Source organism: Pleurodeles waltl, chromosome 3_1 (assembly GCF_031143425.1).
Source record: "Pleurodeles waltl isolate 20211129_DDA chromosome 3_1, aPleWal1.hap1.20221129, whole genome shotgun sequence".
In the NCBI taxonomy this organism is placed as follows: domain Eukaryota; kingdom Metazoa; phylum Chordata; class Amphibia; order Caudata; family Salamandridae; genus Pleurodeles; species Pleurodeles waltl.
The window spans coordinates 934,302,780-934,320,524 of NC_090440.1; the positions used below are offsets into that span (position 1 = coordinate 934,302,780).

General features: G+C 42.6%; 1 protein-coding gene across 3 annotated transcripts in view; it reads right to left on the bottom strand.

The window, feature by feature from the left end:
• Nucleotides 1–17,745, bottom strand: part of NIPAL3 (NIPA like domain containing 3) — a 90,545-nt gene that overhangs the window by 22,367 nt on the left and 50,433 nt on the right. For 2 of the 3 annotated variants that reach the window (XM_069223941.1, XM_069223942.1), the window contains 5 exons: nt 13,642–13,701; nt 10,313–10,461; nt 8,265–8,361; nt 5,933–6,068; nt 2,052–2,140 (listed from right to left, as the gene is read on the bottom strand). In XM_069223941.1, coding sequence (XP_069080042.1) covers nt 2,052–2,140; nt 5,933–6,068; nt 8,265–8,361; nt 10,313–10,461; nt 13,642–13,701 — 531 coding nt within the window. The remainder of the gene's footprint in view (nt 1–2,051; nt 2,141–5,932; nt 6,069–8,264; nt 8,362–10,312; nt 10,462–13,641; nt 13,702–17,745) is intronic. The other variant, XM_069223943.1, reaches the window with a different exon arrangement.

The following is a 17,745-nucleotide window of genomic DNA, read 5'->3' on the forward strand; positions in this document are numbered from 1 at the left end:
CCAGGACCCCAGCAATTGCCTGAAAACTATGAGATTGTGTGGGAAATCACTTAAACTCCTTATGCTGGAAATCTAATTAGGTGAAACCCCACCAGCCTTCCAGTGTACAGCACTCCATTGTTCCACAGCTAGATTTGGGCTATATGAAACAATACAAATGATGTGATAAACGGAGCTTGACTAAATGTTTTGGCGAGTAATGGAAACTGTATTGAGCCTAGAACCCTGTGGGCATGCTTACACCTTTTCACTTAGAAACCTCCATGCAGCTTGCTTATGATTGCATCCAAGCACAATGGAAACCAATAAGAAGAGCAGGTTCATAAGGAGTGTGGGGAAAGTGGGTGATTATAGGAGCAGTGTGAGAAAGAATCTGAAAAGATGGCTGGTGAGGGGGCAATCATTACCTCTCTCAATAAGGAAGTTCAGCTGAATCAGGAAGGTGTTCTGGTTCTCCCTGAAGGCAGAATAATATGTTTTTGTCAATGATTTGTAGGGAGTTGTGGAATTTAGAGCTGAGCACTGAGTCTTCTTCCATCTGTCTTGAGGTATTTGGTGGCATTGATGGTGAGGAGACTGGCTTGACTGGCTCTAAGAGATCTTTGAAAGCATCAGTAAACATGGATGTGTCCTATGTTCCTGATTGCCTTGTGGGTGGGGCAGAAAATGTTACATTCAATGCATTTTGAAATAGAGGCACAGAGGTTGACTTCAATTTATTGTCATTTGAGATCTATATGACCAAACAACATTTGCTCATAAATATATTATTTTGAGAGGTAGCAATCGATTTTTTTATGCTAGATTGCATTTGACAGAATCTGTCAGTTACTGAAACAGGAAGTGCACTCCTCCCGTCTATATTCCTCTTCATGCACATATTGCTAAATGGAATTATAAACATCTGCAAAAGTCCTTCCCATGGAATATGTTGCCAAAATTGTGTAAACATGCAGTGATAGCAGTTCTTTAGAAGGCGGCAAATCTGAGCTGGTTCATGTGTTAATTTATAAAGTAGAAACACTGATGTGCTTCTTATCTACATTATTGTAATGGATGAGACTAACTGATTTTTTTAATATATATTTTTGAGAAGGTCGTACAGAATTCCTCCTTTGCCCTTACTATTTTTTTGTAAAGTCTGCAGACCCATTTACCCTCCTTGCTTGACCTTGCTTCTTCCTCCTCTTTGTTTTATAGAAGTGCCCTATCTTACCCAAATGAGCATCTTTTTCTGCTCTCAACCCCCTTCTTCCGTCACTGTTCAGCTGCAAAAACAGCAACGCAGCATTTCTGCATCTGAATAACAGAAATTTATATAGATGACAGTGTTCAGTTCCTTTGTAAATCTATACCTTTATGTAAAAATTAACATGTGCATAGCTGAGAAGGCATGAAGCATCAAACTTCGGAGTATAGCTAATGTTGCCTTTGTGGTAAATATCCCTCAGGGTGCAGATACACAATCAAATTTAGAACACCTACTGGAAAATAATAGGTTCACATGGTCTGACAAGTGTGAACTTCCTGGTACTGGTGAATGGCAAGGAGTGCAATGAAAAGGGACAGCGCAAAATGTAGCTTTATTTTAAAATGTAGGCATGAAGAAGCCAAAGTATGCCATGTTCTTTGATTCACCTACATCCAACCGTGGTCTCTTTTACGTCTCTATAAAAGGTTTGGAAGAGTGAGGTACGAGGGTGATGAAGAAACTCACTAAGTGCCACATGGCCAGGATAAAGAGAACACTAGACAGTGTTACTGTCCAAAACAGTCTAGGTGGTGGAAGCATAGCAGAAGCACTCATACAGGACTAACTCCCCACCGTTTTGAATTCAAGGTATTGCTTTAGCTGAGCATCTGAAGTAAACTATATTTTGTGCCTGGTTAGGAGGAGGTCACTGTAGTCAAGATTTCGGCTTAGGACCAGGAACAATTGGGGGGTACACAAAAATGCTTTGATTAAACATCTGGAATCCATCCTTGGCCCAAAACAATGACATTGATTGACAAAGGGATGAGTAAACCACATAATGCAACACAATACTCACCTGCTGTAATAGCAATCGTTGTAGACAGAATGTAGTTGATACTCGCAATCAGAGAAGAATCAAACAGTTGTGATGCCTCAGTCAAAAACCTTCAAAAGTCAACATATTCAAATCAGCAAGTTTTTTTATGTATTAATAACTCTTGTCTTTACCATTCTGTTTCTTGCACTGTTCAATATCCTAATCATTGCAGCCCATACAACTTATCACAGATTGCAGTCTTGCTAAATAAAACCTATTGAAACTTTACTGCTTCTTCTTCATTGCCTGTGTTTGATTGAGACATGTTGTTCATGTGAGAAAGGGGTAATCTCTGTTTAACCATGACACTCCCTGAGATGTCGCACTCGAGTCCATGCATAAAGGCTGCCACAAATCACTTTTTACTGTTTAGGTTTCTGGTGAGGTGCTGCTTGTTAGCCGGGAGTGTTGGGATGACAGTTGTGACATGTTGTAGGACTGGCATAGTCACCAACAAACATAAGTACTGTCATCCTTAAACCAGCAGTCTTGCCTAGAGCAAGAGTCAAACTATGGCAGGATACTGATACAAGGCAATGACATGAATATGGGTTTGGAGTTGAGGGTGGACAAGAGGAGAAACACAAGGATATATGGTGAGACAGGGCCATTGCCTCAGTTTATGGCCGCAATGGGGTTGACTGATTTGTGGGGGGGACACAACCCACAACACCGTCATTATACATACTTCTCACCAGCATACAGCAGCTTCTCCCCCCTAGATTACATTTTTATCCACCATTCCCAGGTATCTAACTTTAGGTTTGAAAACCACCATAAGCAACACATTTCTGATCATTCCCTAGTAGGGGTCCTCCTTAACAGCCCAACCCAGGACTTTACACTAGCCCCTAGGTTAGATCCCCGGTATCCTCAAGACAACTGGATTAAGGACAAATTGAGGGAAGGTGTAGATCTTTAAAGAAAATCAGGGAACAGTCAGATCAGCGAAAGTGCAATTGGAGGCATTCAAGATTGCGGTGCGAGGACATGCTCAGGCCCTGATAGGGGGAAAAAGAAAGAAACCAAACTGGAGTGCAGCAACATAGAAAGACACAGCAGTCTTAGAAGCAGATACTCTGCCTCAAACTATGGTGGGACTCTGTCACAGGTTACGCCTCCGTCAAAAAGACTTGCGTGCCCTGGTGAAAATTTTTGGGCAGACTCATGAGTTGGCGATGCAAAGGCAACTGAACTGATGTGGGAGACAAAGCTAGTAAATTACTGGCCTGTTTGTCAGGAGAGACAAGAAGCGCAAACTATTAGGAGGACCTGTACACTCCCACAACCACTATGACGCACTCTGACTGATGATTTTCTGAAAGGTATTTCCCTCCAGGAACTGACCAGGGAGGAGCAGGAGGAATTAGAGGCAGACCTAATGGGGAGGAATTAGCAAGGGCTATATGCAACCTTCAGTCTGGGAAGGTGGTGGGCCCTATGGGCTGCCGATCGAGCTCTACAAGGGGAAGGCAGATTTATTTGCCAAACCTATGCTGGCTATGTTCCAGGAGGCGCCCAAAGACGGGTCCTTACCGGAGGACCAAAGAATAGCCATTATTGTAGTTATACATAAAAAGGGCAAACCACCAACAGACTAAGTCCTACAGGCCCGGGTTGCAGATCAAGCAGTATTAATGGCATTAAAGACGCCAAAATGGTGTTTGACTATCGAATGGAAAGACATTTTTGCCACTTTGAAGAAATTGGGCTTTTAGCCACAATTTAACGCCTGGGTGAAACTCCTTTATTAGTCCCCATTAGGGAGAATGCGTGATAATGGAAGGGGGTCTCACAGTTTTCTTCTTAGAAAATGGAACTCAACAGGGGTGCCCCACTATCTCCGATGGGCAGCCAGGATCCTTTAAGATCCACTAATAGAGGGAATAAAAGCACCTGGGGGTTGGGAGGAATAAATTAACCTTTATGCAGATGACCCCTGCTTTATATCACGCAGCCCATTCTTACCATAGAAAATGATGACCCTGCCTTGTGTTTTGTATGTACTGCAAAATAGGCCATACAGAATTACGCCAAACTTCTTTACGAAAATAGATCAGAAAAACCGAGAATTGAGCTAAGCAAACTACAGAGGAGCCTATGCAACAGGGGGCTGGCAGTCCCAGATACACTAAAATATTACTGAGCATCCCAGGTTCTAAAAGTAAATGAGTGGATTTACTTGGACCGCCAGGACCCAGCCTACCGAGTGGAGAGGGAGGCTATGGGCCAAGGGGAACATGAGGTGATCCTTTATTATAAGGAAAGGGAGTGGACCATGCCGACACACACCCGAGCGGCGGTTAGAGTGTGAAGGGAAACCAAAAACTATTTGTGCTGGAAAGGGAAACTGACTGACCTGACCCCATTGTGGCACAGTGACTTGTGTGAAGTTGGGGGCCTGATGGGATTCTCAAAGTGGGAGCTCATAGGAATTGAGAATCTCAGAGGTGTCAGGAGAGGATAAGTTATAAAAAGCTTTGAAGACCTCTGCCAAGAATACAAGCAAACACACTCTCAACGTTACCAGTATCTGAAACTGGGGCAAGCCCTTAGACGACATATATTGCAAGGGGAACAGTTGCCAGAATCTTCCCTCTCAGAAGCCAGGATAATCACTGGATTCATACCAAACAAGGGGGTTTCCATGATTTATAGAAAACTGGTCAATAACTCTCCTGACCAGCTGGGGTCACTGAGAAACACCTGGGCTGAATACTTGGCGATTTAGATGATGAATTTGGGGGGGGCCCTCCAGAGCCCACGGGATATAGCAACACAAGTCCAAATTAGGCTAATCCTACTCAGAATACTACACAGGTCTTACTACTCAGAGACACTATTATACAAGATTGGAAGAGCGGCCACACCACTCTGAATTAGGGGCTGCGCTCAGGAAGGCACGTTTTTTCTTATCCTCTGGGGCTGCCCAATGATACAAGACTACATAGTCACACAGACAATGTCCCTAGTTCTATCCTTGCCGGTCCTGGTAGAAGCGAATTGGCTCCTTCTGGCGATCTCTAGCGCCTTCACTTAGCCCAAAGATCACAAGTTATGGTTATAGCTGGCTTCGGGAGAAGCCAAGTGGAATATAGCAAGGGCATGGGGTGTGAAAACTGCCCGAGTATTACAGTATGGGAGTCAGATTTAGATTGGTGTCAGAGCGTGGATGGCATGGGAGAGTATAGGGGTTGTGGTTGAGTGATGACTCTGGTCTGGGAGGTGGGTGATTTGCAATGTTCCTGTGTAATAGATAATGGTGGCTGTTTATATGTTCTATCACAGTGGTTCCCAACCTGTGGTCTGGGGACCCCTGCGGGTCCGCAAAGCCTCAGCAGAGGGTCCGCAACTGCTCAGAAAATTAAATAATATTAACAGATTAGATCCCCAGCTTTCAGTAATGACTCATTGGGGGTCCCCGGATTTGAATTATGATTCAGTGGGGGTCCCTGGGTTCCAGTAATGATAAAGTGGGTGTCCACAGAAGTCAAAAGGTTGGGAACCACTGTTCTATCAGGTAGTAAAACTGCCACTTTTGAACTGAGTGTTAATTTTATAGATGCTGTAATATGAGCAACTGTTTAATAAAAATAATTCTAAAAATAAGACTATCAAGGAGCACATCAACTCTTTATTTTTAAAATTCGAAAAACAAAAGGATTTGGAGGAGCTTATTGCTAATGCTTCAGCTTATACTAATGTTACGTGAATCTGCAGTTCATCCACAAAGCATTGTGCAATTCTATTGCCAAAAATTTGTACCTCAAAAACCAATCATTGTAGCTTTACCAAGATCATTTATATATATTGTTTTATATCTATGTTGTAATATATTTTTAATACAAATATGAACTCACGTTGCTTGAAACGCGGCGGTTGCCACCATGCTCACAAGCATGATATAGAAGATAGGGTATCCCAGCTGTAGATTTCCCTGTACCGAAACTATTATCATGCCAGCCAATGCTTTTACAGTCACTGCTGTCATAGAGCCTGTAGTTAAATAACAAGAAGGGTCATACAAAACACTCTGTAAATAGAGATTTGCGTAGCATGCAGCGGAAGAAAGCATAAGTAACAACGATCTGGCTCCAAGGGACTGAATAAACATTCCACGTTTTAATGCATGAAAGTATTTCAGCCAGTCACTAAAAGCAAATAAAATAGCAAAACTCTGGTCACCATTAAATACGTTTCTGCACAATATGGAATCCATAATACGCTTATGTTAACAACTACTTTGCTAGTAACAAGACTGATTAATAACTCCTAGTACCTTGTGTGTCCTTTTGAGCCACAAACAAGATGCAAGCTTATTGATGGATACAGAGAAAGTGATTAAGATACAGCACAGTTCCTTTACTGTAAGGGGAGGAAGCTGTAGCAAGAGAGGTTCAGCAAGCTTGAATGTGCGTAGGTGTGTTCCTTTTCTATGGCTTTAACAACACTTACTAGGCTTATCTAGGTGCAGGCGACCAAAACCAGACACCTGAAACTTGTGACATTTGGATTCAGGAATACAAATTTACCAAAACACTCACCCTTATGGGACTGCAGTGCTAGATTTCCTCCATGTGATATTGTTTTTTAAATGTCAGATAGTTTTTTAATCATCAGAGTATGCAATGGTACTTCAAAACCTTGTCAGCATATGTTTTCATAGGATTTGATAGGTATTAGGATATGTGAATGATTTGAAACCCAGGGCCCGATTTATAGTTTGACGGACAGTATTTCATCCCTCAGAGTCGCTGAAGACATTGGGTCTCATTACGACCCTTGTGGTCATGAGACCACCAGGGCTGCGGTGGAGGTCGGACCGCCGCTAAAGCAGCAGTCCAGCCTCCACATTATGACCATGGTAGAGCGGCCACAGTCGGACCGCCGACATCACCAGGTTGCTGCCAGCCAACAGCCTGGCGGTCTCTGTAGTCTCAGTCCGCCAGGGCAGCGCTGCCCTGGGGATTACAAGTCCCCTGTCCCCCCAGCCTTTGCATGGTGGTAGCCCGGCCATGCAAAGGCCGGTGGAAAGATGGTGCCGGGGGGCCCATATGCCTGAAAGTGCGATGTGTGCTGCTACATCCGCCGCACCGCCACACTGCTGCTGGCATCAATGTTAAGGCCCTGTTCACCGCAGGGCCAGCAGGCAGAAACACTGTCTCTGCCCCCAGACCCTATGGTGAACTCGTAATAGGGCTGGCGGTGTTCTGGCTGCACTGGTGGTCAGGTGGCTTCCGCCGCCCACCAAACTCGTAATGAGGGCCATTCTGTCTGCCACCCTGACAAATTAGTATCTATCAAATTCATAGTTGAATGCCAGCCCAGAGGTCGTCTATGTACAATGAAAGGAAACTCCATCACAGAGGTCCCCTTTCAATGTTAAAAGTTTTGGTGGACAGCAGCAGTTGGTTTTGACGTTGGTTACCAAAAACGGCCAAAGTTTCTGTTTTTCTGACACAAACTTCCAAAAAAGGAGTTTGCTTCAGAAAAAAACAATGCCGCTCCACAAACAACGTGGGTGTCTCATTTTTTTCCTGTCCCTCACTTGCAGGTTTCTTCTTGGGTGAGGGACAGGAAAAATGACATTACACAGTTCACCCTAACAGGGCAGGCAGACGGTGCAATGTCCTTCCTCTGGCAGCCCCTACTCCTTTGGGCCATCAGAGGAAGTGTCCAAGTCAATGGAAAGCGTGGGGTGTGCCCATCTCTAAATAAGGCAGGTGGATTGAAAGTTTGGCAGACAGGTCTGGCTCCTAACTTTCACAAAAGTGTACCACAACTGCATCATATATTTAATTTTTCTAGTTTGAGGGATGTAGGAAAGTGAACGACCATAAACTTTTCTCAGAAATGTTCTTCTTTGGAATCAAATTATTCTTTTTTTCCACGTCAAATAAAGGAAACCATTAAGCAATAGAAAATGTGAGTTATGGATTGGTTGTTTGATCTTGGTTGTACCAAAGTCTATACTTAGATGGCGCTCTCTGCTTAACATAAAAATTAATTTTTGAAGCCTCTCATACTATTGTATGTCATTTAAAATTGTATCTCATCACCTCATTTCATTTTTGTACATTATTTTCTTCATCTACAAAATGTTTGTGCACCACAAAGAATAAAGTGAACTTTCATTTTCCATTTGAGAAAAATACTTCAAGTTAACAAAATAAAAATGCAACAATTACGTACCCAACAATGCCACCAGAAGCAGAATAATGACGATATACTTTGCATTCTTCTCTTTGTAATAATACAGCAGGGAGCAAAACAAGACAATCTCCACCAACTACAAATAGATAAAAGTAAATAGAGAAGAAAATGATAACCTAGCTAAGAACAATATGTGCTATAATTAAATTAATTAAATAAATAAGTAAAATGGTTACGTTTTTAACCTGAAATTCTAATACACTAAAACAATGGTAGATAAATGTAAACTATGTTCTAAGGTCACACTGACTCCTGAGACCTTCTGACATTCAACTCATCACACTGGTGAGAATCTGCAGAGCATTTTATTAAACAGATCACTAGGAGGTAATAATTGCACAGAATTATGTAGGATCAAATAAAAATATTGTTGTAACATTCTAATGTGTGTAGTCTGAGTGACATACTGATGCTATGTGAAGGCTTTGAATGCATTAGTGATAAAAACATTTAGTTCTAAACAGAATGTTGCAAACAATTCTAAATCGTACATCTCCATTGAAACGGGTATCTGCTTGAAGCATTTGACTTTAAATTACATTTATTTTCATTTTACTCTTACATTTCTTACCCTTAAACCCAACGTTAACCATAATCTTTACCTTAATTCTAAACTATAACCTTAAACCAATCTGTAACCATACCTTTAGCCATAATCTCAAATCTCTTAGTTACCCTAACCCTCTCATCCTAACACTTACACAAACGCGAACCTCAAATCCTGACCCATTGTGACAGGCATGATCTCCTATTGACTGTTTAAACTTTGTTTCCAAAGGAAATCCCAAAAGGAAGTGCTGAACCCATACTTGTTCTGCTTCTCTCCACTGACTGGTCATATGGCAAAATATCTGCCACCAGGTGAAGCAAAAACAAAGTTGCACCAAAATTCCAGCCGTCTCATTGAAACAGAGCAAAAAAAAAAAACTCTATAGATACATGCGCCTCATCAAATGTAGCAAGATATGCTTAATAATAGACCTCATAATTTGTGTATTTGTTTAACATGCACTTGTTTTTTTTTTATTTATGTATATTCTTTTCAGGTTCAAATCGTAGAAATTAGTAGGATCAGGATTCCCTGCTGCCAGGAGTGATTCAATGGGAATCAACAGAAGTCAAAAGGTTCATAACAGTTGCTCTCGGATACAAATAGTACATTACATAAGTATACATCTATATTCAGAGCCAACATATTTGTGGATAACGCATATTTTGACTACTCAAGTCCAGCGGTTCTAGACCTCAAACTTATGCACAAAAATAAAGAAACAAGTATACATGAAACTAGCACACAAATTGTAAGAAATTGTCTGTACTAGATTCAGTTTGATTTTTAGCTGCTTCCATGCATCAAGCTAAGCCCACTAACTTAATTATTATATATATTATAAACCTACTAATATTATTTAATAATTATGTAAACAGTCATCAACCCCCTATGTAGGTATTACACCCTCACAGGTTAAGAACTGCTGCACTAATCTCACTTTGCGTTCAATGCTATTTGCAGAAGATTAGGTTTCACATAACCAAAACGCTTTAGTTGTTCAATCATTTTGCTCACTAAAATGAGTGTTTCTCTCTTAACATGACCACAGAAACTGACATGAGGTTGCAGTGTTTTATGCCCTGCAATGCCTATCAGCACTAACAAAGAGGGTAACACAGCTAGAATGCATGGCTTGCAGCCAGACATTCACATTAAGATTCCAAGTGGCCAAGCCTGTTAATAAAATGGTTCCTTCAGAAATTAAAACATCTGAGATGAGCTTCTGCAGTGTAGAAAATAACGTCTGATTAAATGCACAGACTACAGATGTCTGAATCAAAGACAGGTATTTCCTACCCCTTTTTAACTCTGGCTGAAGGCAAGGAACTCAAAAATTCACCATTAAGGAAAGTATCACTTATTGTAACAGGGAATTTTGCAGTTTGGTTTTCCACACGTGAAGGATGTGTTTGTGTTCACATCCTATTGGGCATTTTCACAATTCATGGCAAACAAACCTATTTGTATATCTTACCATGTACAAAAGAAAAGGCCAGCTAACTAAATGTTTGACAACGTTTTCTCCGGTCATCTTTTCATGATGACTATTTGGTCCGAAGGTTATGAGCAGATAAGTCCCAGTCACAGCAAGGCCACAACCTAAGAAGGAGAAAATATACCGTCCTTTGGGGAATAAAATGCAAGATATTTAAATGCAGTTAGTTTGTTAATAAACATGCAAGTCCAATGATGAAAATGATAGATGTGTTTCTTTGTAAAGTGAATATTAAACATTTGCTTAATACAGTACTAATTTCATACGTGCAGCAGAATCCGAACAACGAGATCAGCAATTCAATCAGCCAAGCCACACAAAACAATGGAATGGACGACTGCATGCAGATGAACAGTTAATTCTTCAATATTAAGTGTTATTATGTGTTACTTAAACAATGAAGTTATGATTAGCTATATTTTGTGTCATTCATGGTGATATTTCAAGCTAGTTATAAGGGGTAGCTACAGAGAGGATTGTGCTTTGCAGATTGTATGATCCATTAATATCTAGATGTACCACAGAGACGTCTATGGACATGTCTCGACTGTTTCCCCCTAACGTATACATCCTGCTCACCTTAACCTTTGGCACATCTGTGGAGTGGCATGAAAAAGAGAGTGATTGAAAAAGTGAATGTAAAAGGCCCCAGATTGGGGAAAATGGAAGAGATAGGAGGGGAATAAAGTTGGGTTCGATCACACGGTGTAAAGGAGAAGGTTTTGCAATTTTGATTTTTCTGTTTACAATGTACTGATAATGTTGGTGTCCGAAGGATCTTAAAGCTGGTGTAACGCTCAATAAAAAGGATCTGAAAAAATATTTTAATGTTATTATGCAGATGGAGTTCTTTTGTGCTACCAACTGACTTAACCTTTATCCATAGGGTGAATTTAAGATAAAAGTAGGCTCATTGACCCAGACTGAGAATTGTACATACAAATGTAATACTTCTACATCAAGCAATGGACAATAACAACTTTTATTTTTGCCTTTGTAGCCATCATCAGAAACTAAGGTACCTTTCAGCCTGGAAATTTTATTTCCTACTGATTAAGTGGTGTGGTTAAGTTTTAGATATTCAAGTGTGGATGGAGTTTTTCTAAAGCTCTTCATGTCGTCAAGTTCATCCGTGCATAAAAAATGAAGTTTATTCCAAAGCTGTGAAACAGCTCCTTTCCACTGTTCCTATAAATTAAGGAGTGTATGGAATATTTATTTTTAATTTGAAATCAATTCAACTTCGAAAAGCAAGTATAACAATTTTAACATCAATAAGACTTAGAGTGCTCCTGTGTAGAGTTCAGTTGTGGTTTAACAAACACGTTTTCTTAGGGTGAGAAGAGGACATGACAGTAATAAATCTTGGCTCTGGAATGAAAGATTATTTTGCGTAGCCTCACCAATTCAAGACAAATCCAGACTGGCAACTCATAATGGACCACGCAACGTAATGTTCTCAAGACTGATTTTTACTGAGTTTTTTCTGAGTGTGACTGGGACAGCCCTTTCCAGTAGTTACAGTTAGTTACATTCTGAAACAAACATGCATGTTTTGGGTTTCACTGTCAATGAGCTGCTTCTTGTTATGTGGATCTGGTTTCTGATGGCGTCCTTTGGGTCCAAATGTTCAAAACCTGCCAATTTAAAGATTACGTGTGTATCATCAGTATCATGCAAAAGGACACACGTCGGAAGGAGATCATGAAAAGTCTCAAAGTATATGTTTCATGTTAATGCTGATGTAGAGTCCTTAAAGTGTGCCACGCAACATTTGTAAAACAGCAAATATTTATATTTACTGATATTATCACTGAATATTAGCTCAGGTGGCTGTATGCCATAAGTGGTTTTGATTTGTACAATATTATACAAGTTATCCAGATTGTTGGCACCTTTAGTGGTTTATTTTAAATCACTTAAACTGAACAGAGGCACAGTTATTTCTCATACGCTTGCTAGTGTCTCCGGTCATGGAGAGGTTCTTCAAACAACCAGCTACATTTGCCATTGTGCAGAATATGAAACCTGAAAATTACATAGCTTAGTGCTGGAATATCATGCAAGTTCTATCTATTAGGTCAGAATTCAGGTGCCTTGTCATATCAAAGTCTGAGTGCGAGGACAGTAAGTGAAGGCTGTGAGTAAAAAAAGGGTGTGCGTGTTCCCATGTGGGTACATATGCATTAGGTCAGATTGTGGTGCAATGTAGCTTTGAAGGGTGAGGCGAAGTAACAGCAAAAGTGCTGTAGGCCAGGTGCTGAAAGGTGTATGAAGAGAATGAGAAGTATTGCCAGGGCAATAATGGATATCAACAAAGGAATAATACAAGGTGCCTTGGTTAGCAAAATGAGACAGCTAAAGAGATGCAAAATAAACATACAGGCTCAGCCTCCAACTGAAAAGTACAGCAAACCCTAAATATATATGGGAATGCACAGAAAGGAATAATTTAGTATCACAATTGAAATATACATCAATGGACTGATGGGAAGGCTTAAGAATTAGAGTGCATTAGGTGAACTATCTGGCATCTCAGTCCTAGAACATCAGGGGTCAGAACTATAAGAGGGCAGGGGTTGGGTTGGGGCGGTCATGGAAAATGTGCTGCAGAGGACTTTGTAAAGCAGAGCTGAGGTGCATTGACAATTTATGATGACAAGCTATGTATGAGTCCCAGTTTGAAATTAAAATGGAGTGATACGTGGCCCATGTGTGGCTCCTTCCTTTCCACTCCAACGAATCCCACCTGTCTGTCCCAGGTATGGCATGCAGTGGAAGTTACAAAATGTTCACCTTGAGAGTTCATCGCCATCATATATGGAGCCTGAAGTAGCTCACCAATTCCCTAGGGTTGCTCGTTGCAAGTAAGCACCGCCGACTACTACTCTGTAGAGGGCTGAGTACTTGTACAAGTTAGACACTTTAGTAAGGAAAGTGACCATTGCACTAAAAGCCTGAGGGGCAAATGACCATGGAGGCCAGGACTTCTAAGATGAAGCTTACATAATGCATCTTTCCTCATGAATGTAGAGGCCCTCTAATGAGCTGTTATAAACATGGATGAAAATAGGTGTTTGTTTCTCTCTGTTTGCCAGTCAAACATTGTTCCTGTAGCCTGAACAGAAATCACCAATTCAAGTATACATGGTGGCATAATTGAAAACTCATGTTTCACCAGACAGCTAAATGTCCAGATACTCCCCAGTTACCTCAGATAACCTGGCATGCCTTTCACATAGGCGTTAACAAGTGCCAAGTAACTAACACTGAATACAGTTTTAAATGCATTCACGTTACATACTTACTAAAAAATTCCTTTGGCTTCCATTTTTCCTTAATAAATATAATTCCTATGATTGAACTGGCTGTAAAAAAGAGAGAAGAATAGCATGAATATTGCACACCCACACAAACACTGTGATATTACTTCTTATGTATCACATTTATCTTGGTTCTTGCAAGATCCACTAAAATTAACATAGCATGCAGATCAAATATTGAATCATGTTATAAAGTAAAAAAATAAAAAAAAAATAAAAATAAAAAAAAAGTCACAGAATAAAAGTTAAAATCCTAATGGGATTAAAATAAATAGCAGCTATTTCACTAAGCAATGTTTATAAAAGCAATACCTAACTAAAGGAAATAGCAATATCAAACAAGATAAGTATAGCCAGGAAGCAAAACTTTAAAGTTAGCATCTAGCGCATTTCCTAATTACAATTCTATACCACCTGACTTAATTCAGAAAAGGCAGTACTGTCCGTGTAATGTTTATGGATCAAATCCGTTTAATGAAATTTGGGATGTAAGAAACAAATTACACAGCTGTGCGCCTACAACCTCATCAGCCGGCAGCGTAAATGATCCACCTTTCACTCAGTCTAAGAAGGGATCTGGCAGAGAGTGTTGTTATGGAATGCATTACTACCATACTATCAACAGTCAACAATGAACAAGAACAGTTATCGAAAGGAAGAAGAAAACAAACGAAAAAGAAGAAAAAGAAAAATCAATAAAAAGAAAAACACGATAAAGCAACATAGCTCCCCACATTCATCAGTCAGCGATATCTCCTCCCTTCGCCCCCTCAGGCGCTCAGCCCCACTGTCTGCTAGGGCCCAGGACCCAGAGCCCACCCCGAGGAGTTTGGCCGTCCCCGTAAGGGTCACGCCTCTTGCAGCAGTCGCAGGGTCTTTAAGTATGCAGGACAAGTGTGTTTGGTGAATTCAGTGGACAGAATCTGTTTAAAGGGTCTCCACAATGTGGGCGTTTCTTCTGCTCTCTGGCTGACCACCAATGATAGTTTCTCCATCGCTAGGATGAACCAGAGTTTATGGAGCCATGAAGTGTAGCTCGGAACCCTGTCCGTGCCCCACAGAGCTAGGATTGTCTGGTGTGCCGCGTTGAGGGCAAGGGCAATCTGCCTTTCCCTCATGGAGCGGAGGGGAAAGGTGAGAGGGTTGGGCAGGCCCAGAATAGTATACGTTGGAAGCCTGGGATCTCTGTGTGGAATACTCTATTTCATCGAGGATGCTATTCCAATATATTTTCAGCTTAGGACAGTGCCACAGCAAGTGAATGAGTGTGCCTGTGTTTCCGCATCCCCTCCAGCGGAGCCCAGATTTAGTGGGGTCCCACGCGTGTATCCTCGCAGGGTATAGGACCAGTATGTTGCTATCTTATAGGCTGTTTCAGCCCCTGTTATGTTGTGAGCTGTGTGGTGTGCCCTGAAGTGTATTCTCTCCCACTCCTCCTCTGTCAGGTCCCTCTCCACCTCGCCCTCCCACCTTTCCTGCCCTTTAGTTTTGGAGGATGGTGCGGCTACTTGGAGGTGCTTATAGATTTCCGAAATCAGCCGCTTGTCGTCTTTTTTCACCAGTAACCATTTCTCAAATGCTGTGAGTGTTCTAGCTACTAAGGGCTTGACCGCTGGTTGGAGTGCCCAGTATCTGACCTGGTAGTATGTCAATCTGTCTACCTCAGTTAATCCGTATGCCTCTCAGCCGATCAAAGCGGATAATACCATCTGTGTCAAATAGGCTCCCCACCCTTCTGCAACCCCCATCATGCAATTGTTGAAAGCCCTGATTTCAGGCCGGGGGCGAAGTCAAGATTCGTGCAGATCGGCGTCATGGGGAGGGGAAGGTCATCAGGCCATATCTGGTCGCCACTGCGTCCCACACCCCGAGAGTCACGCCAGTGTTAGGTGAAGAGTAGAGCCCTATCACTCTATGTGTGCGCTGCAGCCAAGGTTCCTTCCAGATATGGGACCCCGCAACCGCCTGGTCCATAAAGCACCAGTGTTACTCGGTAAACGGGCGGCTCCACTCCAGTATGAAACGCAACTGAGCTGCCTGGTAATACTTCAGCAGGCAGGGAACCGCCAGCCCCCCTTCTGCTTTAGGAAGGTATAGTGTGTGCCGCGATATGTGTGCAGGTGTCCAGTCCCATATAAATTTTACAATCGCCGTCTGAAGTAAAGCTATGGTGTTGGGCAACGGAGCAAGGGGAAGTGTCTGAAACAAATAGAGTATGCGTGGCAGAATTGTCATTTTGAGTGCAGCGACCCTGCCGAACCAAGATAGTTCATGCTTCCCCCATATCTCCAAGTCTTTTAATATCTCCCTCGAGAGGGAGGCATAATTCATATAAGCTGTCTTTACAGCCATCGTTGCTAGGACTATGCCAAGTTACGGGACGTGCGATGATGTCCAGACAAAAGGGAATCTGGAGCGCAGTTCCTCCTTGTGTTCAGGGAGGACCGACAAGTTTAGGATTTGAGATTTCTGTGCATTCACTTTGAACCCAGTAACAAATGTGCATAAGGCGTCTGTAAGCACTGGGAGCGAGACCAGGGGCTCTGCCAGAGTGAGGATCACATCATCAGCGTATAGACTTATAATATGGTAGTCGCCCCCTAATTTAATGCCAGTAATACGGGGATCGGCTCATAGTCTTTGTGCCAGGGGCTCCATGTAGAGAGCGAATAGGAGTGGGCAGAGCAGGCAACCCGATCTCGTTCCTCGTCTTATCGGAAACGGCAACGACTGTGTTCCATTGACTCCGCTGCCCTGGGCTCTCGCTATACACGTTTTATCCAGGTCAGGAGCGTTGGTCCAACCCCAAAGCGCTCCAACAGCCAGAAGAGATAAGGCCAGTGCACCCTGTCAAACGCCTTCTCCGCGTCAATGGTAAGGAGGAGTGCCTCCTTTTGGGATCTGTGCATTTTGTCTATCAGATGTAAGAGTCGCTGCATGTGATCCCCACATTGTCGATGGGGTATAAAACCTGCCTGATCCAGGTCAATAAGCCCGGGCATGTAGGGGTTGAAGCGCTGTGCTAGGATGCCAGTGAACAGCTTGGCATCTATATTTAGAAGTGAGATGGGTCGGTGTGATCCACATTTCTCCGTGTCCTTCCCAGGTTTGTGGATGACTGTGATGATCGCATCGAGCATACTGGGAGCAAGGGCCTTGGTCTCTGTGAAAGAGTTGAAGAGCCGTGTGAGTATTGGGGCTAGTTCCGGACAGAAGGTTTTATAGAAAAGCGGGGTGTAGCCATCCTGACCAGGCGACTTCCTGACTGTAAGATGGGAGATAGCCGAGATCACCTCCTCTATCCTGATGGGTTGGTCAAGGAGAGCTGCATCCTGTTCCCTCAGTGGGGTAACTGTTCAATCAGTAAGGTAAGAAGAGGGGTCAAGGGCAATCGCTGAGTCTGCCGCATATAGCTCCCTGTAGAAGTCAGAGAATGCTTCCGCAATTTGCGTATCCATGCGCGCCTCCCTTAGGGAGGGGAACACACCATCTTTATGGTGCTGGCGTGACGCTGAGCCCTCAGTTTGTGGGCCAGAAGTTTCCCGCAGTGGTTGCCCCTGATGTAATATTTATGTTTGAGCCGTGCTAAAGCATACTCTGCCAGATCCCAGTCCAATCTTTACAGCTGCATTTCCTCTAGTTCCCTCCAGACTCTGGGAGCACGGGTGTGCTTATGAGAGCACTCCAGTGCAGCCACCTTTTGCTCCAACAGCGCTCTCTGGTCCCTCCGGGCCTTGTTTTCTTTTGCCGAGATCAAGATCGCCTCTCCACGTATGACTACCTTGAGCGCCTCCCAGAGTGTCTCCAAACTGGTTAGCCCATTATCATTCCGACTAAGGTAGTCTATGATCGCCTGTCACACACCGTCTACAGTATCTCAGGACTGCAAGATTGTGTCCCGAAAGCGCCAACCAGGACCCGGGCTCGGCTGAGTTGGGCTGTCAAGAGTTATAGGGGCATGGTCCGCTAGAGCTCCATGCTCTATCATGGTCTCCTGGACCCGGGATCGGAACTCCAAAGAGGCCAGGAAATAGTTTATGCATGTGTACGTTTTTGTGGCAGCCGAGTAAAACGAGTAGTCTCAAAGGT